The 20,695-nt window shown below is 67.2% G+C and overlaps 6 protein-coding genes, 1 long non-coding RNA gene and 1 other non-coding gene across 8 annotated transcripts; 4 read left to right on the top strand and 4 right to left on the bottom strand.

The window, feature by feature from the left end:
• The first annotated feature begins 841 nt into the window (after positions 1 to 841).
• BSCL2 (BSCL2 lipid droplet biogenesis associated, seipin) lies at positions 842 to 6,222 on the top strand. Its single transcript, XM_051775835.1, is given in 10 exon segments — positions 842 to 1,469; positions 2,034 to 2,115; positions 3,193 to 3,336; positions 3,663 to 3,797; positions 4,058 to 4,155; positions 4,894 to 5,038; positions 5,120 to 5,171; positions 5,450 to 5,515; positions 6,007 to 6,089; positions 6,091 to 6,222. Coding segments are annotated over 10 exon segments (1,107 nt in total). The 5' UTR covers positions 842 to 1,254; the 3' UTR covers positions 6,178 to 6,222.
• On the bottom strand, positions 4,168 to 4,908 carry LOC127465378 (uncharacterized). The gene is made up of 3 exons (XR_007902159.1): positions 4,860 to 4,908; positions 4,509 to 4,675; positions 4,168 to 4,463 (listed from the first exon to the last, which is right to left on the bottom strand). It is a non-coding gene; the product is annotated as an uncharacterized LOC127465378 (long non-coding RNA).
• Positions 6,223 to 6,399: 177 nt separating the features above from the next.
• On the top strand, positions 6,400 to 11,808 carry UBXN1 (UBX domain protein 1). Its single transcript, XM_051775838.1, has 9 exons — positions 6,400 to 6,811; positions 7,226 to 7,279; positions 7,558 to 7,743; positions 8,621 to 8,758; positions 9,315 to 9,366; positions 9,687 to 9,767; positions 10,403 to 10,549; positions 10,865 to 10,952; positions 11,532 to 11,808. Exons 1-9 carry the CDS (start codon positions 6,735 to 6,737, stop codon positions 11,576 to 11,578), a joined length of 870 nt encoding a protein of 289 aa, XP_051631798.1. The 5' UTR covers positions 6,400 to 6,734; the 3' UTR covers positions 11,579 to 11,808.
• A 55-nt stretch (positions 11,809 to 11,863) lies between these two features.
• Positions 11,864 to 12,762, bottom strand: DMAC1 (distal membrane arm assembly component 1). The gene is made up of 2 exons (XM_051775836.1): positions 12,544 to 12,762; positions 11,864 to 12,030 (listed from the first exon to the last, which is right to left on the bottom strand). The coding sequence occupies exons 1-2, from the start codon at positions 12,749 to 12,751 to the stop codon at positions 11,963 to 11,965; spliced, it is 276 nt and encodes a 91-aa protein (XP_051631796.1). The 5' UTR covers positions 12,752 to 12,762; the 3' UTR covers positions 11,864 to 11,962.
• A 387-nt stretch (positions 12,763 to 13,149) lies between these two features.
• On the bottom strand, positions 13,150 to 13,512 carry LOC127465375 (ubiquinol-cytochrome-c reductase complex assembly factor 3-like). Its single transcript, XM_051775837.1, has 2 exons — positions 13,371 to 13,512; positions 13,150 to 13,294 (listed from the first exon to the last, which is right to left on the bottom strand). Exons 1-2 carry the CDS (start codon positions 13,485 to 13,487, stop codon positions 13,163 to 13,165), a joined length of 249 nt encoding a protein of 82 aa, XP_051631797.1. The 5' UTR covers positions 13,488 to 13,512; the 3' UTR covers positions 13,150 to 13,162.
• Positions 13,513 to 14,206: 694 nt separating this feature from the next.
• Positions 14,207 to 14,340, bottom strand: LOC127465385 (small nucleolar RNA SNORA57). The gene has a single exon (XR_007902160.1). It is a non-coding gene; the product is annotated as a small nucleolar RNA SNORA57 (small nucleolar RNA).
• A 244-nt stretch (positions 14,341 to 14,584) lies between these two features.
• On the top strand, positions 14,585 to 15,730 carry CUNH11orf98 (chromosome unknown C11orf98 homolog). The gene is made up of 4 exons (XM_051775842.1): positions 14,585 to 14,671; positions 14,821 to 14,885; positions 14,975 to 15,063; positions 15,157 to 15,730. The coding sequence occupies exons 1-4, from the start codon at positions 14,636 to 14,638 to the stop codon at positions 15,321 to 15,323; spliced, it is 357 nt and encodes a 118-aa protein (XP_051631802.1). The 5' UTR covers positions 14,585 to 14,635; the 3' UTR covers positions 15,324 to 15,730.
• A 425-nt stretch (positions 15,731 to 16,155) lies between these two features.
• INTS5 (integrator complex subunit 5) lies at positions 16,156 to 20,219 on the top strand. Its single transcript, XM_051775840.1, has 3 exons — positions 16,156 to 16,226; positions 16,789 to 19,578; positions 19,653 to 20,219. The coding sequence occupies exons 1-3, from the start codon at positions 16,171 to 16,173 to the stop codon at positions 19,663 to 19,665; spliced, it is 2,859 nt and encodes a 952-aa protein (XP_051631800.1). The 5' UTR covers positions 16,156 to 16,170; the 3' UTR covers positions 19,666 to 20,219.
• Positions 20,220 to 20,695: the final 476 nt, after the last annotated feature.

Genomic DNA, 20,695 nt, shown 5'->3' on the forward strand with positions numbered 1-20,695 from the left:
TCCGCATTGGGCGTGGCCGGGCGCGGCTTGTTCGCGAATGGGCGGGGCTTAGACCATATCGGGTGAGGGTGAGGGGGAGTGGGCGTGGCTTTTCCGAAGGGGCGTGACGAGCAGGCACGGGCGTGGCACGTGGAGGGAGGGGCGGGGCCAAGCTCGGGATAGTCCAATGGAGTTGGGTGGTAGGCGGGGCCTGTACCCGGAACGGGGCGCGGCCAAGCGGGAGGGCTCCGGCAACCGGTAACGGCGCGAGACAACCCCCCAAACCCCCCCAAAAAACCCCCCGAACCCCCCCGGGATCTCCCCGAAAACCTCCCTAAAAACAGCCCCAGAACCGCCCCAACCCCCCCGCCCAAAAAGCGCCAGGACCCGCCCCAGAGCGGCCGCGTGAAACCACCTCAAACCCCCCCCCCAGAAACCCCCTCGGGACCCCCCCTAAATCTCCCTAAAAACAGCCCCCAAACCGCCCCAAACCCCCCCAAAAAAACCGCCCCAGAACCTCCCCAAAATCTCCCCCCAAAAATCCCCCCAAAAGCCGCCCCAACCTCCCCCCGAAAAACAGCCCCAAAATCCCCCCAGCCACCCAGAAAATCGCTCCAACCCCCCACCCCTGAAAAAACCCGCCCCAAAAACGCCGAATCCCCCCAAGCCCTGGGACCCCCCCCGAGACTTCGGGACTCCCTGGGACCCCCAGATCTGAGGGGCTGGGGGTGTTTGGGGGTGCCAAATAGATTTTGGGGGGCTGGAGGGGTGATCTTTGGGAGTATCCCACAGATCTCGGGGGGCTCGAGAGGGGGGATCTGGGGGTGCCCCATAGATTTTGGGGGTGCCCCATAGATTTTGGGGGTGCCCCACAGCTCTGGGGGGTTTCTGGGGGCCGAACCCATCTGTGGGTGGGGGGTCAACCCCTCCCTCACCCCCCCGCCCCTCCCCTCAACCCCTCCCCCCCTTTTCCAGCCCCCTCCAAATCTGGGAGCCCAAAAGGGGGATTTGAGGGAGCGCCCCGTAGATTTTAGGGGTGCCCCATGGATTTTTGGGGTGCCCCACAGCTCTGGGGGGTCGGAGGGGGTTTCTAGGGTTCCCAACCCATCTGTGGGTGGGGGGTCAACGCCTCCCTCTCTCCCCCCGCCTCTCCCCTCCCCTCCCCTCCCCCCCCAACCCCTCCCTTCGTAACCTCTCCCCCTTTTTTTCCCTTCCCCAGGCTTTCCATGGGGTTCTCCCCCTCTCCGCCCTCCCGCCGCAGCCGAGGGGCTCGGGATGGCGCCGGGGGGCTCGGGGCTGGCCGTGTCCCCCCCCTTGCTGCAGTGGGGGGCTCAGGTGGGGCGGGGGGCGCGGCGGGCGCTGCTGCGGGGGGGGCTCCTGCTGTGCCTGGGGCTCCTCCTGCTCTGGGCTTCCATCTTCCTCTACGGCACCTTCTACTGGGCTTACCTGCCCATGGCCACCGTCGTGCGGCCCGTGCACCTGGGCTTCAGGTGGGCACCGCGGTGGGCACGGGGGGCTGGGGGGGTCGGGGGGCACCGAGGGGTCCCGGGGGGTAAGGGGGGAGGGGGTTTGTGGGACCCCCCTCCCTCCCCTCGTGCTGCACGGTCATGGGTGGTACCTGGGTTCAGGTGGGGCTGGGGGCTTCAGGTGGGCACGGGGAGGCACGGGGGGGCACGGGGCACCAGGGGGGTCGGAGGGCACCAGGGGGGGCTCAGGGGGTCAGAGGGGAGGGGGGATGTGGGACCACCTCCATGCCCATGGGCACCATCATCAGCCTGGGTTCAGGTGGGTCTGGGGGGCACTGGGAAGTTCTGGGGGGGTCCCGGGAGTTTAGGAGGGTCTGGGGGGGTCATGGAGGTCTGGGGGGGTCCAGGGGGTTGTGGGGATGCAGGAGGGTTTGGGGGGGTGAGGGGTGAGGGGAGACACCTGACCCCCCCCATGCCAATGGGCACCGTCGTGTACCTGGTTCGGGGGGGGGGGCTGGGAATATTTGGGGGGTTTAGGGGGGGTCTGTACTCTCCTTTAACCCTGACCCCCCGATTTGGCCTCCCCAGGTCGGACTGTGACGTTGCCCCCCCCGAGCTCTGCTCCTTCCCCACGGCCAACGTGTCCCTGCTGGGGGAGCACCGCGAGAAGGTGGGGAGACCCCAAAAATTGGGGAGAGGGGAGGAAATATAGGGTGCCCCCCAAAAATAGAGGAGAGGTAAAAAATATGGGGGTGGGGCCCAAAAAAATTTGGGGAGGATCACAAAATTGTGGTGTGGAAACATGGAGGAGAACTCAAAAATAGGGGGGGAAGCCCAGAATGGGGAAGGCGAAAAATATGTGGGGTTGGGGGGGGGGGCAAAATAGAGGGGAGACCCCAAAAATATTGGAGGGGAGGGGCAAAATAGGGGGCATAAAAAAAGAAAGGGGGCAAAAATAGGGAGTATAAAAAAGGAGGGGAACCCAAAAATTGGGGGATGGGGGGCAGGGGCTAAAAATAGGGGAGGGGGTAAAAAGTACGGGAGGGGGCAAAATAAGGAGAGGGGCAAAAGTAGGGGGAGTAAATAATATGGGGAGACCAAAAATAGGGGGGAAAAAATGGGAGGGAAGCCAAAAATACGGGAGGGGTAAAAAATATGGGGAGATGTAAAAGTAGGGGGGGGGAAATGAAGGGGGGGCTAAAAATAAGGGGGTTAAAAAATATTTTTTCCCTCACATTTCCCACCATTTTCCCTTCACATTTCCTGCTATTTCCCCTCACGTTTCCCGTCCTTTTCCCCTCACGTTTCCTGCCATTTTCCCCTCCCATTTTTCACCCTTTCCCCTTCACGTTTCCTGCCCTTTTTCGCCTCACATTTCCCGCCATTTTCCCTTCACGTTTCCCGCCATTTCCCCCTCACATTTCCCTCCCTTTTCCCCTCACATTTCCCACCATTTTCCCTTCACATTTCCCACCATTTTCCCTTCACGTTTCCCACCATTTTCCCCTCACATTTCCCACCCTTTTCCCCTCACATTTCCCGCCATTTCCCCTCACGTTTCCTGCCATTTCCCCTCACATTTCCCTCCCTTTTCCCCTCACATTTCCCTCCCTTTTCCCCTCACGTTTCCCGCCCTTTTCCCCTCACGTTTCCCGCCATTTTCCCCTCACGTTTCCCGCCATTTTCCCCTCACGTTTCCCGCCATTTTCCCCCCTCACCTGTCTCACCTGTCCCTTTACCTGCCCAGGTGCTCCTGTACGGGCAGCTGTACCGGGTGTCCCTGGAGCTGGAGCTCCCGGAGTCGCCGGTGAACCGGGAGCTCGGCATGTTCATGGTGTCTGTGACCTGTTACGGGGCCGGGGGGCGACCCTTGGCCTCGTCCGCGCGCTCGGTGAGACCCCCGAGACCCCCGGGGGGGGGGGGTCCATTGATCTGTGGGACTGTGGGGGGCTCATGGATCTGTGGGGCTCGGGGGGGGGTGTGATCTGGGGGGCTATGAGGAGCTGATTTGGGGGTCTCCCCCCTCCCAGGCCATGCTGAGGTGGGATTAGGGAGCTCTGGGGTGGGATTTTGGGGGCTCTGCGGTGTGATTTGGGGGTCTTTGCCCCCCCCTTGGGCCATGCTCCATTACTGCTCCCACCTGCTGAGGGTCTGGGGTGGGATTTGGGGTCTGATTTGGGGTCCCCCTCCCCAATTTGGGGGTCTTCCCCCCCCCAGACCATGCTCCATTACCGCTCCCGCCTGCTGAGGACCCTCCACACCGTGGCCTTCGCCGGACTCTTCCTCAGCGGCTTCGCGGAGCAAACCCAGACCCTGGAGGTGGAGCTGATGGACCGCTACCGCGAGGACCCCGTGAGTGGGGGGCTCTAGGGGGGCCTGGGGGGCTCCAGGGGGGATTTGGGGGGGTTTCAGGGGGTCCTGGGTGGGTTATAGAGGGAGTTTGGGGGGCTCCCGTGGGGGCCAGAGCAGGCACAGACCCTGGAGGTGGAACTGAACGGGCGAGGACCTTTGGGGTCTGGGGGGTCTCAGGGTGTCCAGGGGTGGTTTGGGGGGTCCAGGGGGGTTTTATGGGGCGGGTTCCAGCCCCTGTGACCCCCCTGTGCCCCCCCCAGTACAACCCGACAGTGGAGGTGGTGCTGGAGCTGCGGAGCCGGCGGGTGCAGCTTTACAGGGCCCAGCTGAGGGTCCACGCCCACTTCAGTGGGCTCAGGTAAGTGGGGGGGAGGCTGGAGGGACCCCCAAACCCAAATCTTGCCCCCCAACCTGCCCCCAGACACAAAATTGGACCCACGATCTGCCCCTGGACCCCCAAACCTGCCCCCAGCCCCCCCCCCCTGTGTCCACACCCATGTCAGTGGGCTCAGGTAATTTGGAGAGGGGTTAGGACCCCCAGCCCCCTGTCCCACCTGTCTCACCTGTCCTCTCTCACCTCTCCCCTGTCACCTGTGCCAGGTACCTGCTGTACCACTTCCCCCTCACCTGTCTCACCTGTCCTTGTCTCTCCTGTCCTTGTCACACCTGTCCCTGTCTCAGCTGTCCTTGTCTCTCCTGTCCTTGTCACACCTGTCCCTGTCTCAGCTGTCCTTGTCTCACCTGTCCCTCTCTAACCTGTCTCCTCTCACCTGTCCTGTCTCACCTGTCCCCTCACCTGCCCAGGTACCTGCTGTGCCACTTCTCACTCACCTGTCACACCTGTCTCACCTGTCCTGTCTCACCTGTCCCTGTCTCACCTGTCCTGTCTCACCTGTCCTCTCTCACCTGTCCCCCCTCACCCGTCCCTGTCTCACCTGTCCTGTCTCACCTGTCCCCTCACCTGTCCCCCCTCACCCGTCCCTGTCTCACCTGTCCTGTCTCACCTGTCCCTCTCTCACCTGTCCTGTCTCACCTCTCCCCCCTCACCCGTCCCTGTCTCACCTGTCCTGTCTCACCTGTCCCCTCACCTGCCCAGGTACCTGCTGTACCACTTCCCGCTCACCTGTGCCCTCCTGGGGGTCGTGGGCAATTGGACCCTCCTGGCTCTGCTGACCCTGGGGGGGTACCTGCAGTGGGGGAGGGGCAGCCCCTGGCCCCGCCCCCCCCGTGCCCCCCTGCAGGTGAGTCTGGGGGGGGGGAGAGGGGGGGGGAGGGTTTTGGGGGAGGGGCTTTGCTCACCTGTGACCCCTCCCCCCCCACAGGACACGAGGAGTGAAGGGACTGGAGACCCCCCCGGGGAGGGGAAGGGGCAAGGTGAGGGCCGGGGGGGGCTTTGGGGGGGCTTTCAGGGGGGAATAGAGGGGGAGGGGAGATATGGGGGGCTAAGGGGGTGGGGGAGGGTCTGAGGGAGTTGGGGGGGCTTTGGGGGGTGGGGCAGAGGGTTTGGGGGGCTGGGGGGGAGGGGCTTTGGCACAAGGACTTTTTTGGGGGCAAAAAGTGGGGGGTTCGGGGGATTTTTCATGGGGGAGGGGAGGTTTTGGGGAGTCTTAGGGGGGATTTGAGGGGGTGTTAAAGTGATTTCCCCCCCCCAGATTCCTCAGAATGCCCCCAGAGTTCGGAAGAGCCCGAAATTGTGGGACCCTCGGAGCAGGACGAAGGTGGGGGAGGGGCCCTGCACCCCCAAAAACACCCCCAAATTCCCCTCCCTGGGCTGGGGGAGGGGCAGGTTTGGGGGGAGGGGCCCACATTTGGGGGGGAGGGGCAACAATTTTCAGGGAAGGGGCCAAAATTTGGGGGGACACACCCAGGTTTTGTGGGGAGAGGCCCAAAATTCAGGGGAGAACCCCCTGATTTTGGGGTGGGGGGCCCGGATTTGGGGGGGAACACCCAGATTATGGGGTGGGGGGCCCAGATTTGGGGGGGAACACCCAGATTATGGGGTGGGGGGCCCAGATTTGGGGGGGAACACCCAGATTATGGGGTGGGGGGCCCAGATTTGGGGGGGAACACCCAGATTATGGGGTGGGGGGCCCAGATTTGGGGGGGGGGGGGTGTCACACCCGGATTTGGGGGGGGAGGGGGGCTCAAATTTGCGGTAGGGACCCCCCAGGTTTGGGTTGGGGGTCTCACAGCCCCTCCCCCCCTACAGATCCCCCCCTGCTCGGAGCCGCCAATGCCCCCCCCAAAGGGGAGGAGGAAGAGGAGGGAGAAGGGGGGGAGGAGGAGGGGGAGGGGAAGGGGGGGGTCACCCTCACGGCCCCCCCCTCTCCCCCCGGAGCGCCCCTCCCCCCGCCAGCGCCATCTCTGCTCCAGCTCCTGAACCCCCTCCCCAAATTAGGGGGGACCCCAATAAACGCCCCTCCCCCACCTCCAGTGGGCGTGGCCTCCGTTTGGGGAGGGGGGGAGGGAACGCTGACCCCCATTTTGGGGGGGGATGGGACCCCCTGGGTGGAGGGTGGGGGTAAAGGGGGAGACTCTCAGGTGGGGGGAGGAGAGGTGGGGGGACCCAAATTCCTCCTGGACCCCTAAATCTGCCCCAGGACCCCCCAACACCCCCGTCCTGACTCCCGCCTGTCCCCCCCAACCCTCTTAGGACCCCCTCGAAATGCCCTGCAGGATTTTCGGGTCAGTTTAAGAGTTCCGGGACCACCTTAAGGACCTCGGGACCTTTTTGGGGTCCTTTGCTCACATTTTAGTGCCGCTTTCAAGGTTTTTTTCGCACCATTTTGGGGCCATTTCGGGTTTATTTTCGGCTCCTGTCTCGTTTCCGCGCTCGGGACGCGATCGCGTCTCGCTTTCTGTCCCCCCCGGGCCGCCGTCACCGGGGCCGCTCACGTGACCCGGAGCGCGGGAATTCCCGTAACCGGCCGGGCCGTGATGTCGGGGGGTCGCAAGGCCGGGCCCGGCCGGGCCCTCAAAGCGCTGCTGGAAATGGGATTCCGGCCTCGGCGGGCGTGAGAGACCGACCGGGGGCACCGGGGAGGGAACGGGGGGGAACAGGGTGAAGCGCGGGGCAACGGGGGAGGCGGCCTGGGTACTCCCGGGGGCCGTCCCCGTCGCTCCGGTAACGCGGGGAGAGGCTTCGGTAACCGGGAGAGTCGCCCTGGGGACCCCCAAGAGGGTCCCGGTGGCTCCGGTAACAGGGAGAGGGGTCGAGGGGGGGCTCCGATAATCGAGAGAGGCGCCCCAGGATGGGACCTGGAGGGTCCCGGAACACGAGGAAGAGGCTCCGGTAGCTCCGGTAACCTCGGGAAGGGAGTCGGGAGGGGTCCAGGTGGCTCCAGTGACAGGGACAGGGGCCCTGGGATGGGACCCGGTAACCGGGGGGGCCCCGGCGGAGTCCCGGTGTTAACGAGGGGTCCCCGCAGGAAGAAGGCGCTGGCGCTGACCCGGAACCGCGGGGTGGAACGGGCCGTGGACTGGTGAGGGGGACCTCCGAAACACCCCAAAAATGCCCGCGACCCCCAAAAACTCCCTAAAACCCATCCGGGACCCTCCAAAACACCCTGCAGGACCCCCAAAAACACCTCCAAACCCCAACGGAACCCCCCCAAAATCCACCTATGACACCCCAAAAACACCCGGAACCCCCAACCCCCTTCCCAGACCCCTTTGAGACCCTCCCAACCTCCCCCAAATTCCCCAGGACCCTCCTGAGACACCCCCCCCAAGCCCCCCTGACCCCCCCGTTCCCCCCCAGGCTGGTGGACCACGAGGATGACCCCGACTCGGACTCAGACCCCGACTCGGACTCAGACCCCGACTTGGACTCAGACCCCGACTCGGACTCAGACCCTGAACCGCCCCCGGGTTCTGGGATCTCCGGGGGGATTCCCCCGAGTTTGGAGGGGCCCCAGCAGCCCCAGGAGGAGGATGAGACCCAGAAGTGAGTGTGGGGGTCACCCCCAAATGTGGGGGATTGGGGGGGGCTTGGGATTTGAGGGGGGGGGTCCCCTGGGTTTGAGGGTGTCTTGGGTTTGGGGTTTTGGGGGAGCCCCCGGGTTTGAGGGTTCGAGGGGTGGATTGGGGGGGTTTCTCCCTGGGTTTGGGGGTTCAGGGGGGTGTCCCAGATTTCGGGGTGGCCCCCAGGTTTCTGTTGGCTGTGGGACAGGAGCAGGGGGGGCTTGGTGGTTGGGGGTTCAGGGAGGGTGTCCCCAGTGGTTTTGGGGGTTCAGGGGGGTGTCCCAGTTCTGGGGAGTCCCTCCCCGATGTCGGGGTGCCCCCCCCGATGTCGGGGTGCCCCCCCTGATATTGGGGTGCCCCCCATGCTCCTGTTGACCTGGGCAGGAGTGGGAGCGGCGGCACCAGGGGGGCTCAGTGTCCCCCAAGTTTGGGGGTTCGGGGAGGGTTTCCTCAGTGGTTTGGGGGTTCAGGGGGGTGCCCCAGTTTCAGGGTGTGGCCCCCGATGTCGGGGTGCCCCCCAGGCTCCTGTTGGCCATGGAGCAGGAGCGGGAGCAGTGGTGCTGGGGGGTTCAGTGTCCCCCAGGTTTAGGGGTTCAGGGAGGGTGTCCCCAGTGGTTTTGGGGGTTCAGGGGGATGTCCCAGTTTCAGGGTGTCCCCCCCTGATGTGGGGGTGTCCCCCCCTGATGTCGGGGTGCCCCCCAGGCTCCCGTTGGCCACGGAGCAGGAGTGGGAGTGGTCATGCCGGTGGGGTTCAGTGTCCCCCAAGTTTGGGGGTTCAGGGAGGGTTTCCCCCGGGGTTTTGGGGATCCCCCGGGGTTTTGGGATCCCCCCGTTTTCGGGGTGTCCCCCCCTGATGTCAGGGTGCCCCCCAGGCTCGTGTTGGCCGCGGCGCAGGAGCGGGAGCGGCGGCGCCGGGAGCAGGAGCTGTTGCGGCTGCGGGAGTGGCGCCGGGTGGCCAAGGAACGGCGCCGGGACTGCACCGAGGAGAGGGCGGCCCGGTGAGGGGGGGGGCCCCAAAAATCCCGGGAGACATCCCAGAAATCCAACCCAGAGTCCTCCGAGCTCCCAACTTCCTTCCAGACCCTTGGGGTCACCCCAAAACCTCCAGAGACTCCCCCCAAACCTCCCCCTTAGGCCCCCACGGTCACCCCAAAACCTTCAGAGAACCTCCCCAAACCTCCCCCTTAGACCCTCAGGGTCACCCTCAGGGACCGTCCAGACCCTTGGGGACCCCTCAGGGTCACCCTAAAACTCCAAGGGACCCACAAAACTCCCCCCCAGAGCTCTGGGGACCCCCAAGCCCTCCCTTCTTTAGACCCCCAGAGTCACCCCAAAACCCTTGGGGACCTCCCTAAGTCCCCCCAGACCGCCAGAGACCCCCCCACAACCCCCCTTAGACCTCCCCAAAACCCCCGGGGACCCCCCAGCCTCTCCCCAGACCCCCAGGATCACCCCAAAACCTCCAGAGACCCCCCCCCCAAACCTCCCCCAGGGACCCCCCAGACCCCTGGGAACCCCCCCAAGCCCCTCCAAAATCCAGGAATTTCCCCCCAGGCAGCGAGTGATGGAGAAGATCGAGCAGGACAAGGCTGAGAGAGCATATAGGGTGAGAGAGGGGGGATCCCAAAGGATTGGGGGGATCCCAAAGGATTGGGGGGGATCCCCAGGGATTGGGGGGGATCCCAAGGGATCAGGGGATCCCCAGGGATTGGGGGGGATCCCAAGGGATCAGGGGATCCCCAGGGGTTAGGAGGGTCCTGAGGGATTGGGGGGATCCCAAAGGGATTGTGGGGATCCTTGTGAGACCCAGCAGATCCCACCGGGATCAGGGGAGGATCCAGCAGGACCTGCCAGGACCCAGCAGGTCCTGCTGGGATCACATGGGGGGGGTCGAGTGGATCCCCAACCCCCCCCCCCTCCCCCCAGTTCGCCCCCTCCCCTGCCAAGCCCCCTCCCCCTAAGACGGAGCCGCCGGCGCCGCGGGATGACGACGAGTGCTGGATCCAGGTACGGAGTGGGGGGATCCCCTGGGATCTGGGGGGATCCAGAGGAGTCCTGAGGGATTGGGGGGGAGATCCCAAGGGATCCAGGGGCTTCCCAAGGGATCCAGGGGGTTCCCAAGGGATTGGAGGGGTCCTGTGGGAATACAGCCAGTGCTGGATCCTGACAGAACGGGGGGATCCCGAGGGATCGGGGGGGATCCCAAAGGATTCAGGAGGGAATCCTGAAGGATTTTTGGGGGTATCCAGGGGGGTCCCAATGGATTGGGAAGGATCCAGGGGGGTCCTGAGGGATTCGGGGGTCCTGAAGGATGTTGGGGATCGGGGAGATTCAGGGGGGATTGGGTGGGGACCACCTGAAGTATCCAGGGAGAGATCCCGAGCAATCTAGGGGGATCCCAAACATTCTGGGAGACTGGGGGGGGGAATCCCAAACATTCCAGGGGCATCGGGGGGATCCAGTGGGGTCCCAAGGGACCAGGACAGTCCAGGGGGGTCGTGAGCAGCCGTGGGGGGGAGCGGGGGGGGGGATCCTGAAGGATTCAGGGGGTCCCAAGGGCTGCAGGGGGGATGTGGGAGATCCCAAAGGATCCAGGGGGACCCGGGGGGGGGGGTCTCAGGGTGCTCTGCCCCCCTCCCCAGATCCGTCTCCTGGACGGGCGGGCGCTCACGCAGCGGTTCCGGGCGTGGGAGCCGCTGGCGGCCGTGCGGCTCTTCGTGGAGCTCTGCTGGGACTATGGGAGCACTGGGAGCACTACTGGGAGCACTACTGGGGGCACTACTGGGAGCGCTGGGAGCTCTGGGAGCACTACTGGGAGCGCTGGGAGCTCTGGGAGCACTACTGGGAGCGCTGGGAGCACTGGGAGCACTACTGGGAGCGCTGGGAGCTCTGGGAGCACTACTGGGAGCGCTGGGCGCGCTGGGAGCACTACTGGGAGCACTGGGAGCGCTGGCAGCCCTTGGAGCTCTGGGAGCCCTGGGAGCGCTGGCAGCCCTTGGAGCTCTGGGAGCACTGGGAGCCCTGGGAGTGCTGGGAGCCCTGGGAGCACTGGGAGCCCTGGGAGCACTGGGAGCCCTGGAGAACCCTCCCAGAGGAGGCCCCAGAGCCCCCGGGAGCAGTTCAGCCTTCGCACAGCCTTTCCCAAGAGGCTCTTCACCGATGAGGACATGGCGAAACCCCTCCAGGATCTGGGTGAGGGATTTGGGGGGGGGGGGGGCTGGAATTGTTTTGGGGGATCACGAGGAGGGTCGGGGGGGGTCTCTGAGTGGGTTTGGGGGGTCCCTGGCAGGGACTGAGGGGATTCTTGGAATGTTTGGGGAGTCCCTGGAATGTTTGAGGGACCCTGAGGGGGTTTGGGGGGGTCCAGGGTGGGGTTTGGGGGGGGGGGGGTCTCTTGGGGAGTTCCAAGTGGTTTGGGAGAATCTGGAAGGGGTTTTAGAGGATCCCTGGGGGAATTGGGGGGTTCTTGGAGGGTCTTTGGAATGTCTGGAGGGACTTTGGAGGGTCTTTAGGGAGGTCTGGGGGTCTTTGGAGGGTCCTTGAAATGTTTGGGGGTGTCTCAAGGGGGTTTGGGGGGGTCCCTGAGGAGGCTTGGGGGGGTCATTGGGGTGGTCCTTGGGGTGTCTGGGGGGTCCTTGGAATGTTTGGGGGTCCCCAAGGGGGTTTGAGTGTTTGGGGGCTCCCAGGTTCCTGGGGCAGTTTCAGGGGGGTCTCTGGGGATCTCTCAGGCTTTGAGGGTCCCATTGTTGCCCCCCCCCCCCCCCCCCCCAGGTCTGGTCCCCTCTGCCGTCATCATCGTGGCCAAGAAGGAGAGCTGAGGAGGGAGAGGGGCCTGGAGACCCCCAATTCTTCCAGCAGGGACGGCCCCAGGGACCCCCCCTCAGCTGTGCCTCCCCCCCAAAATCCTGTCTCTGTGTCCTCCCCAAACACGCAAGTTTGTGGGGGTGGTAAAGCACCTTTATTGGGAGGTCTCACCCCCTTGTTGCCCCAAAGGAGGGGTCCTGGGGGTTTTGGGGGTGTCCTGGTGATATTGGAGGGGTCTGGGACCCCACCTTCCCCCTTGAGACCCCCAGACCCAAATAAACCTCCCCCACAAATAAAAATAAGGAGGCAAAGCAGCTTTATTGGGGGTCCCCCCCCTTGTCACCCTCGGGGGGGTCTCGAGGGTTTTGGGGGGGCTCCTGGGGGGTCCCAGCCCCTCCTCAGGGCTGCTTGGGCACCTGTTTCCCCACGGGGTCCCAGAGGATGACGACGCCCCAGGCCCCCACACCTGAGGGGGGGGACAAGAAGGGGTCACTGGGCTGCCCATCCCCCCCGGGTCACCCCCCGCCCTCATTAGACCCTTTTCACCCCTCCCTCGTTCCTATGGGGCCCCCAAACCCCCTCTTATTTTGATCCCCGGTCCTAAGACCCTCCTAAGGCCCCCCCCACCATCAGTAGAGACCCCCAAACCCTCCCGTAATGGAACCCCCCCGTTGCCATGGCAACCCCAACCCCCCTTTTTCGGGACACCCCTTCCCCCCCTCCAAATCTCCTGATTTCGATGCCCCGGTCCCAAGACACCCCTCGTTACCATGGCAACCCCCCCCCCCCCCTTTTAAATACTCCGGGACCCCCCCGCTTCCCTCGGAACCCCCAAACTCTCCCCGAGCACTCCCATGAGCCCCCACCCCACCCCCCCATGCCTCTCCCGTTGCCATGGAAACGCCAACCCGCCCTCCCTCCCTCTCCCCTATCACCCACACCCCCAATTCCCCCCCCCAAAACCTCCCCCGTCGCTCACTGATGGCGAAGGTGATCTGAGCGATGGTGCCCATGGACGGCGGGATCCCCCTTTTCATGATGTTCCGCGGGCCCTGGTACAGCCACGCCGCCGCCAGGAGCAGCCCCGCGCCGCACACCAAGCGGCAGCTCAGGCAGCCCCCGAAGAGCGGCCGCGGCTGCGCCGGCGCCGGCCCCGAGCCGGGCGAGACCTCCCCGGGGCGTGACATGGCGGCGCCGGAAGAGGCGCCGGAAGTGCGCGGCGCTAAATCGGGTCCGTGTAGCGGCGGTCGAGCGGCTCCGCGCGCGACCGCCTCCCGCCACAAAGGTTCCGCCTGATTAACGGGGGGAGTTAACGGCAGATTTTAGGGGCGTCGTTACCGAAGGCCTCCCGGTGCTGACGTCACTCCCGCCGCAGCGGGGCTGAACTGCCGCTGACCCCGCCCGCAGTGAGGCCTTCCCGTGAGGGGACACGGCGGCGCCGGAAGTATGTAACGTGAAACGAGTCCGTGCGTTGTAACACCAGTCAGTTAAACCAGTCGGTGAGCAAACCGCGCCCCGCACTGACGGTTCCGCCTGGCAGTTACCGGGGGTCGTTACCGGGAGCTGGGAGAGGGGGGTTGAGTCGCCCGGTGATGACGTCACTTTCGCCACGGCACGGGCCGCCGCGCCACGTTCTCGTCGGTCTCAGCCGCCTCCCGCAGAGCCGCCATGATCAGCTCGTTGTGGCGGCGCCGCTCCGACAAAACCTGCGAGTTCGCTTCGGGAAGGGCCTGGAAAGGGGGACACAAAAGGGGTCACGGGGGTCTCTCGCCCCCCACGGCGGTCCCGAGGAGCCGTCGGCGGTACCTTGAGGCTGTCCAGGCGGTCCTGCTCGCCCCCGGCCATCGCCACCCAGAAAAACAGCCCCAGCGCCACCGGGGCGGCCCCGCGGGCGAGCGCCAGGGCCCAGCGAGCGGCCGCCATTGAACCCCCCGCGGCCACTTCCGGGGAGGGGCCGCCCTGGAGGGGCCGTTCTGGCCCGGCGGGATCATAGAGAGGGGATGTGGGAGGACCGCGGGACACCCCCCCACAAAGGAAGGGGAGACCCCTAAAAAGAGGGAATGGGGGGTCCCTGGCGAGGGGTGGAGGGTCCTTGGAATGTTTGGGGGGGGTGTTTGAGAGGAGCTTGGTCGGTCCCTGAGGGGGTTTGGGTTCCTTGGAATGTTTGGAGAGGGTTCCGGGGGGGGGGTGTGTGGTCTTTGGACTATTTGGGCGGTTCCTGGAGGGGTTTGAAGGGTCCTTGGAATGCCTGGGAAGGAGGTCATGGACCTCCCCACCCACCGGGAAAAGGGCCCCGGACCCTCCCCCATCGTTGCGAATGGGATCGCGGACCCCTTCCTAGGAATGGAAGAAGGATCACGCCCCCTCCCCAGGAATGGGGGTGATGGATCTCCCCGACCACTGGGAAAGGGGTCACGATAACGAGGGTCGCGCTGGTAACGAAGAACGACACGAGAAAGGGGATTTCTGAGCACTTTATTAACGATTTTAAGATCAAAACCGGCCTCCCCGGAGCCCCTGCGGTGCCCACGCGGTCCAGCGGCGTCTCCCCGTCCCCATGCGGACCCTGTGGAGCAGAAAAGCGGCGGTGAAACGGCGGCCCCGGGACTCCTCGGAGCCCACCGGGCAGGGTGGGTCTGTCTGTCTGTCCCGGCGTGTGAGGGTGGGACCGGCGGACGCGACCGCCGGCACCGAAGACTTCGCGCCGGTCTCTGCTTTCCCTCCGCACATCACAGGCCCCGGCACGGGCCCGCCGGGGCCCGCCAAGAACGGGAGGAGCCCTCCCGGTGATCCCCGAGCCGCCCCCCCAAGAACCGACCCTGCTCCAGAGCCCCCGGCCGCCGGGTACGGAAAAGAGACCACCGGCCTGCGCCTGGTATTTATATACCCTCGGTTGTAGGCGGGGCCGCAGCGCTACCCACCAATCAGCCACACAGAGAGGCCTCCAATCAGAGGCGGAGGCGCGCGGGCACGGGCCAATGGATGCCCGGGGAGGGAGGGAAGGGCGGGGATTATAGACCCGGAAGTGAAGGCAAACCGGAAGCGGGTCCCTAAGACCACGTGGGAGCGCGATGGGGATTGGGGGGAAAATCAACCGGCCCCGGACGGTGAACGGAGGGTCCGGGGGCGTCACGGGGGGGCCTGGTGGGGTCCGGGGGGACGAGAATAAACGTGGGGGTGTCGCGTGTTCCGGTGGGATGGGGAGGCGCGGGGTGGGGGATGTTCCGGTGCCCGTTGACCCCCTGTGCCCCTCCAGGAGCTCCGTAAGAAGCTGTTCAAGCGGCGGCGGGAGCTGGCGCGGGGGCGGCGGCAGAAGCGGCGGTGAGACCCTCCCCTACCCTTTCCCCCCGCGGTGCCCACCCAGCCGGTGCCGATGGCTGAGGGGGGTCCCTGGGGTGTCTCCGGTGCAGGTCGGGCCCGGCGGTGTCGGTGCCGCCCCCGCTGTGGGGGAAGAGGCGGCGGAAGGAGCTGAAGCGGCTCCGGGGAGCGGCGAAACGGGGTAAGAATTCTGAAGGGGGGCACCAGGGGTGTCCCGCGGGGGGGTGGGACACGACTGGGGACACCTTTGACCCCCTCGTCGGTGTCCCCCCAGCGCTGGAGGCGGCGGCGGCCGCGGGGAGAAAACCGGAGATGGAAACGAGAAAGGGGAAAAGCGGCGACGTGGAGATGGAAGAGGAGGAGCCCCTGGGGACAGCGGGGACAGCCACGGGGACTGCAGAGACACCCCCGGAGACATCCCCGGGCACCGGGGGCACCTGACCGGCACCGGGGTCACTGGTGTCCCCTCCCCCTCAGCAGTGGCACGGGTGTCACCTCCCTGGCACCGGTTTGTCACTGGGGTCACCAGTGTCACCTCCCCAGCACTGGGGCCACCTGACCCTCACCGGGGTCACCTGAGTCCCACCAGTGTCACCAGTTTGTCACTGGGGTCACCAGGGGGGCACCAGTGTCACTTCCCTCTCCCCAGTGTCACCGGCGTCACCTTCTTGTCACCAGTTCATCCCCAGGGTCACTGGTGTCCCCTCCCCAGTGGCACTGGGGACACCTCCTGGCACCGGAGTCCCACTGGGGTGCCCAGTTTGTCACCAGGGTCACTTTGGGGGCTGATTCCCAGTTGTTGCTGCTTATTGTTATTATTTAATGATTCATTAAAATATTCCCGTTTATTTTCTTTGTCCATCGTTGTCGACGCCGTCCCCGGAGAACAAGGAGACCGGGGCTGGAAAACTCCCAGGTTGGGCTTTGGAGCCCCAGTGCCCCCAGTTCACACCAGTGACTCCAGTCTGTGTCCCCAGTTCAGACCAGTGACCCCAGTCTGTGTCCCCAGTCCCTTGCCACTGTCCCCAGTTCACACCAGTCTCCCCAGTTCACACCAGCAATCAAGTCGGTGGCTCTGTCTGTCGGTGTGTCTGTCTGAGGGGGAAGGGGACACTCCCCGGGGGAGGAAGGGACACCCCTGGGGGGCGCCTTTCCCTGTGACACCGGGGGGGGGGGCGGAACCTCCGCAGGGCGGAACGATCGTGCGCGGCCGCGGCCGCGGGGGGAGAGCGCGGGGTGAGGCCCCTCCCGGCGCATGCGCAGCCGCCCCGGCACGGCCGCCGCCGCCATGTCGGCGCTGTGCGACCCCCCGGGCGGCGCGAGCCCCCCCAGACCCCCCCTCAGGTACCCCTGAGACCCCCCCGGCGATGGGACGGAACCCCCAGGACCCCCCTCCCCCGGGAACGCCTCCCACCGGGACCCCCCGACCCGGGAACTCCTCCCACCGGGACCCCCCCCCAGACCCCCCCTCAGGTGTCCCCGGGACCCCTCGGGGATGGGACGAGACCCCTGGAACCACCCCTATGCACCCCTCCCCTCAGGAACCCCTACCCCCCCCGGGTCTGGGCCAGGACCCCCTCAGGTACCCACAGGACCCCCCGGGGATGGGACGGGACCCCCGGGACCCCCCGACCCGGGAACCCCTCCACCCCCTTTGTCCCTTCCACCAGCACTCGGAGCTGCCCCAGGAGTTGAAGGACTCCCCCCCTGAGGGGGGTGACATCCCAGGGAGGGCTCCGGGGGTCCCTCCACCCCTCTAACCCCCCTCTAACCCCCGTTTCTCCCCCTGCCCAGTGCCCAGGAGCTCTCCCAGCAGACCGAGGCTTTCCTGAGCTGGGAGTGGGTGGGGTGTGACACCCCCGGGGGTCCCTCCACCCCCTCTAACCCCGTTTTCTTCCCTCCCCAGCGCCCAGGAGCTGTCGCAGGAGATCAAGGCCTTCCTGAGCGGGCTGGACCCGGTGCAGGGCACGCCGCTGTCGCCGCCGGCGCACGCCCGCTGCGCCCTGCGGCTGCTGCGCTGCCTCCCGCCCGCCCGCCACGCCGCCCTGCACCACCTGCGGGGGCTCTTCGACGAGCAGGTCTGCGCCCACCTCCTGCAGCGGGAGGGCCCCCCGGGAGCCCCCAAGGCCGGCGCGGGCGCCGAGGTGGTGCAGGAGGTGCGCGGGGCTCTGGCCGAGTTCGTGGGCGCCAACCCCAAGGCGTGGGCGCCCGGCGTGGCCGCCTGGGCCAGCGAGCTGATGGGGCAGCTGAGCAGCAAGTACGCCGGGCGGCCCGGGGTGCCCCCCGCCGCCAACCTGAACGAGCTGCTGCAGCTGTGGATGGGCTGCCCCGCCACGCGGGCGCTCATGGACATCTACACGCAGTGCCTGTCGGCCATGGTGGGCGGCTGCCCCGACGCCTGCGTGGACGCGCTGCTGGACACGTCGGTGCAGCACTCGCCGCACTTCGACTGGGTGGTCGCCCACATCGGCTCCTCCTTCCCGGGCACCATCATCAGCCGGGTGCTCTCCTGCGGCCTCAAGGACTTCTGCGCCCACGGGGCCGCCCCGGGCGACGCGGCGTTCGCGGCGGGGCCGGCGGGCGCCGACAAGAGGGCGCCCAAGATCGCGTCGGTGGTGGGCATCCTGGGCCACCTGGCCTCGCGCCACGCGGGCTCCATCAAGCAGGAGCTGCTGAGGATGTTCCACGAGAGCCTGGGCTCGGGCAGGGAGCAGCACAAGGCCACGGTGCCCTTCCTGCTGCAGCTGGCGCTGATGTCGCCGGCGCTGCTGGGCACCGTGTCGGCCGAGCTGGTGGACTCGCTGAAGCCGCCCGTGCTCAACCAGCTGCACCAGCACTTCTCGGCGCTGCCCCGCGACGAGCTGGAGCACGTGGTGGGCGTGGTGGTTCACCTCATCTCCCAGACCTCGGCCGGCGCCTTCCGCATCCTGCAGTTCCTGGTGGGCACGGCCATGCCCGCCTCCGTCATCACCTCGTCGCAGCCGGGCCCGCCGCTGCACGACGGGGTCCGCGAGGGCTGCGACCGCCTGGTGCAGCTGCTGCTGCTCAACCTGCAGAAGCTGGTGCACGGCAGGGGCGGCCCCGCGCCCGCCGAGGGGCCCCCGCGCCCGGTGCCCTTCCTGGAGGCGCTGCGGCCGCACGTGCGGGAGCTCTGCGTGGAGACGCTGCGGCTCGAGCGGAAGCGCTTCCTGTGGCAGCACCAGCTGCTGGGGCTGCTGGCCGTGTACTCGGCCCCGCACGGCGCCGCCGAGGCCCTGTTCTTCCTGCTGGCGCTGGCCAAGACGCCCGAGGAGCTGGCGCTGGCGCCGCAGCTGCACGCCGTGCTCTGCGCGGTGCTGCCCGACCCGCTGCCCGCGGCGGTGGCGGCGGCCGTGGCGCAGATCCACGCGGGGCGGCTGCCGGAGCCGCAGCTGGCGCAGCTGCTGCGCAACCTGGCGCTGCTGCTGCAGTGGGACGGCGGCGGCGACGCCGGCGGGGCCGCGAGCGCGGCGCTGGGCGCGGCGCTGGCCCGGCACCTGCCGGACCTGGCGCAGCTGCTGCTGCACCCCCGCGCCGAGGTGGGCGACGCCGCGTGCCGGCTGCTGGCCGCCTGCCCCTTCCCGCGGGCGCTGCCCCCCGCGCACGTGCTGCCCGCCGTGCGCGCCGCCGTCCACCACTTCTTCCTGGCGCTGCGGCGCGGCGACGCCGCCGCCCTGGCGCCCGCGGCGCGGCTGCTGGCGCGGCTCAGCGCCGTGTCCGGCGCCGCCGCCAAGGCCGTGCTGGCGCAGCTGGTGGAGGGGGCCCTGCGCGGCCGCAACGCCGAGCTCTTCGGGGGCACCGCCGAGCCCCGGCCCGGCGCCGAGGACCCCCCCCCGGCCGGGGAGCCCGGCGGCGCCGGCGTGTCCCTGCTGGACACCAACCGGCGCTTCAGCGCCGCGGTGAACTCGGCGGGCGGCGTGTGGTCGGTGTTCCACGCCGGCGTCATCGGGCGCGGGCTGAAGCCGGCGGCGGGCGCCGGGCGCCGCGACCCCGAGGAGTTCGCCCGCAACACCCACGCCTTCCTGAGCCTCCTGCTGCGCTGCTGCCGGGGGTCCCGCCCGGGGGAGCCCGACCCCGGCGTCAGCCCCGAGGCCGCCAAGGCCGTGGCGGCGGCGCTGGTGGAGTCGGTGTGCCCGGAGGCCGCCGGCGGGGACCTGGCGTGGCCCCCCGAGGAGCAGGCCCGCGGCACCGTGGAGCGGGACCTGCGCATCTGCCGCCGCTTCCGGGCGCAGCCGCTGCTCTTCCCGCTGCTGCGCGTGGTGGCCGCGGGGCGCCCGGCCCTCTGCTACTGCTCGGGGCTGCTGCGGGGGCTGCTGGCGGCGCTGGTGGCGCACTGGGACGCCTGCCGGGACCCCCGCACCACCGCCTCGCCCTGGCACCTGCAGGCCTCCTGCGCCCTCGTGGCGCTGCTGGCCGAGGGGTCGCTGCTGCCCCCCGTGCTGGGCAACATGCACGAGCTGTTCCCGCAGCTGGCGCCCTTCGAGCTGCACCTCCTGCTGCTGCTCGTCTGGGACTTCCTGCGCGAGAACAGCCCCCTGCCCCAGAAGTTCACCTTCCAGCCCCAGCGCGGCACCTTCCGCCGCGACTTCTCCCGCGACGGCGACGTGGGCAAGCACCTGGCCGTGCTGCACAGCGTCCTGCACAAGAACATCCAGCGCCTGGGGCTGCTGGCCGGCAGGTTCTACCCCTGAGAGCCCCCCCGAAATGGGGGGTCGGGGGAGCCTGGGGGGTCCTGGGGCTGCTGGCCGGCAGGTTCTACCCCTGAGAGCCCCCCCGAAATGGGGGGTCGGGGGGGCCTGGGGGTCCTGGGGCTGCTGGCCGGCAGGTTCTGCCCCTGAGAGCCCCCCCGAAATGGGGGGTCGGGGGAGCCTGGGGGGTCCTGGGGCTGCTGGTGTGGGAGTTCTAGCCATGAGACCCCACCGAAATGTGGAATTGGGGGGGTCCTGGGGGGTCCTGGGGCTGCTGGCAGGGGAGGGTTCTACCTCTGAGACGCCCCAAAATGTGGAATTGGGGGTGTCTGTTGGGTTCTGGGGCTGCTGGTGTGGGAGTTCTACCCCTGAGACCCCCCAAAATGTGGGATTGGGAGTGTCCTGGGGGTCCTGGGGCTGCTGGCGGGGAGGTTCTACCCCTGAGACCCCCCAGAAATGTGGAATTGGGGGGGGTCCTGGGGCTGCTGGCAGGGGGGTTGTACCCCTGAGACCCCCCTGGGACCCCCCTAGATATGGATTTGTAATAAAAGGGAGCAAAAAGGGAGCCCTGGGCCCAAATCAAACTCTGTCTGTGATGGTGGGGGGGGAATCTGGAGGGGTGAGGAGGGGGCTTTGGGATGTCCTGGGGCACTCTGGGTGATGTTTGGGGGGATCCTTGGTTGGGGGGGAGGTTAGTGATGGCTAGGGGGTCCCAGGGGGACTAGGGGTGTGTTTGGGGTGTCCTGGGAGGGGGCAGGGGACGCCCCGGGTTGCTTGGAGGGGTTGGGAGGGGAATTTTGGGGATCCTCAGAAATCCTGGGTGGGAGGCTCTGGGGGTTCTACCCATGAGACCCCCCTCCCTGGGGTAGGGGGTAGTTGTGGGGACCCCCGGCCCCAAAATCCGGATTTGTAATTAAAGGGAGCAGAAAGGAGGAGAGGACGTGGAGTGTGATGCCTTGGGGGGGCTGGAAAGAGTTTGGGAAGGGCTGGAGGTGTCCAGGGGACTCACGGGGTTGGTGTTGGGGGGGTTTGGTGATGGTGGGGGGTGTCTGGAGGGGAGTTTGGGGGGGTCTCGGGGGTCCTGGGAGGGTCTGGGGGCATCCAGGG

This window comes from Manacus candei, unplaced genomic scaffold, assembly GCF_025592945.1.
Source record: "Manacus candei isolate 608988 ecotype Guabito, Panama unplaced genomic scaffold, ASM2559294v1 h1tg000374l, whole genome shotgun sequence".
Lineage (NCBI taxonomy): Eukaryota > Metazoa > Chordata > Aves > Passeriformes > Pipridae > Manacus > Manacus candei.

Excerpts from the sequence above, each read along its gene's own strand:
- UBXN1 (XM_051775838.1), top strand. The coding sequence starts at position 6,735 with ATGTCGGGGGGTCGCAAGGCCGGGCCCGGCCGGGCCCTCAAAGCGCTG. Across the intron at positions 8,759-9,314 it reads ACCGAGGAGAGGGCGGCCCG|GCAGCGAGTGATGGAGAAGA; the intron begins GTGAGGGGGGGG and ends ATTTCCCCCCAG. Across the intron at positions 9,367-9,686 it reads AGGCTGAGAGAGCATATAGG|TTCGCCCCCTCCCCTGCCAA; the intron begins GTGAGAGAGGGG and ends CCCTCCCCCCAG.
- INTS5 (XM_051775840.1), top strand. The coding sequence starts at position 16,171 with ATGTCGGCGCTGTGCGACCCCCCGGGCGGCGCGAGCCCCCCCAGACCC. Across the intron at positions 16,227-16,788 it reads CCCCCCAGACCCCCCCTCAG|CGCCCAGGAGCTGTCGCAGG; the intron begins GTACCCCTGAGA and ends TTCCCTCCCCAG.
- LOC127465375 (XM_051775837.1), bottom strand. The coding sequence starts at position 13,487 with ATGGCGGCCGCTCGCTGGGCCCTGGCGCTCGCCCGCGGGGCCGCCCCG. Across the intron at positions 13,295-13,370 it reads ACCGCCTGGACAGCCTCAAG|GCCCTTCCCGAAGCGAACTC; the intron begins GTACCGCCGACG and ends CCCCCTTTCCAG.
- DMAC1 (XM_051775836.1), bottom strand. The coding sequence starts at position 12,751 with ATGTCACGCCCCGGGGAGGTCTCGCCCGGCTCGGGGCCGGCGCCGGCG. Across the intron at positions 12,031-12,543 it reads TCAGATCACCTTCGCCATCA|GTGTGGGGGCCTGGGGCGTC; the intron begins GTGAGCGACGGG and ends CCCCCCCCTCAG.
- CUNH11orf98 (XM_051775842.1), top strand. The coding sequence starts at position 14,636 with ATGGGGATTGGGGGGAAAATCAACCGGCCCCGGACG. Across the intron at positions 14,672-14,820 it reads AAATCAACCGGCCCCGGACG|GAGCTCCGTAAGAAGCTGTT; the intron begins GTGAACGGAGGG and ends GTGCCCCTCCAG. Across the intron at positions 14,886-14,974 it reads GGGCGGCGGCAGAAGCGGCG|GTCGGGCCCGGCGGTGTCGG; the intron begins GTGAGACCCTCC and ends TCTCCGGTGCAG.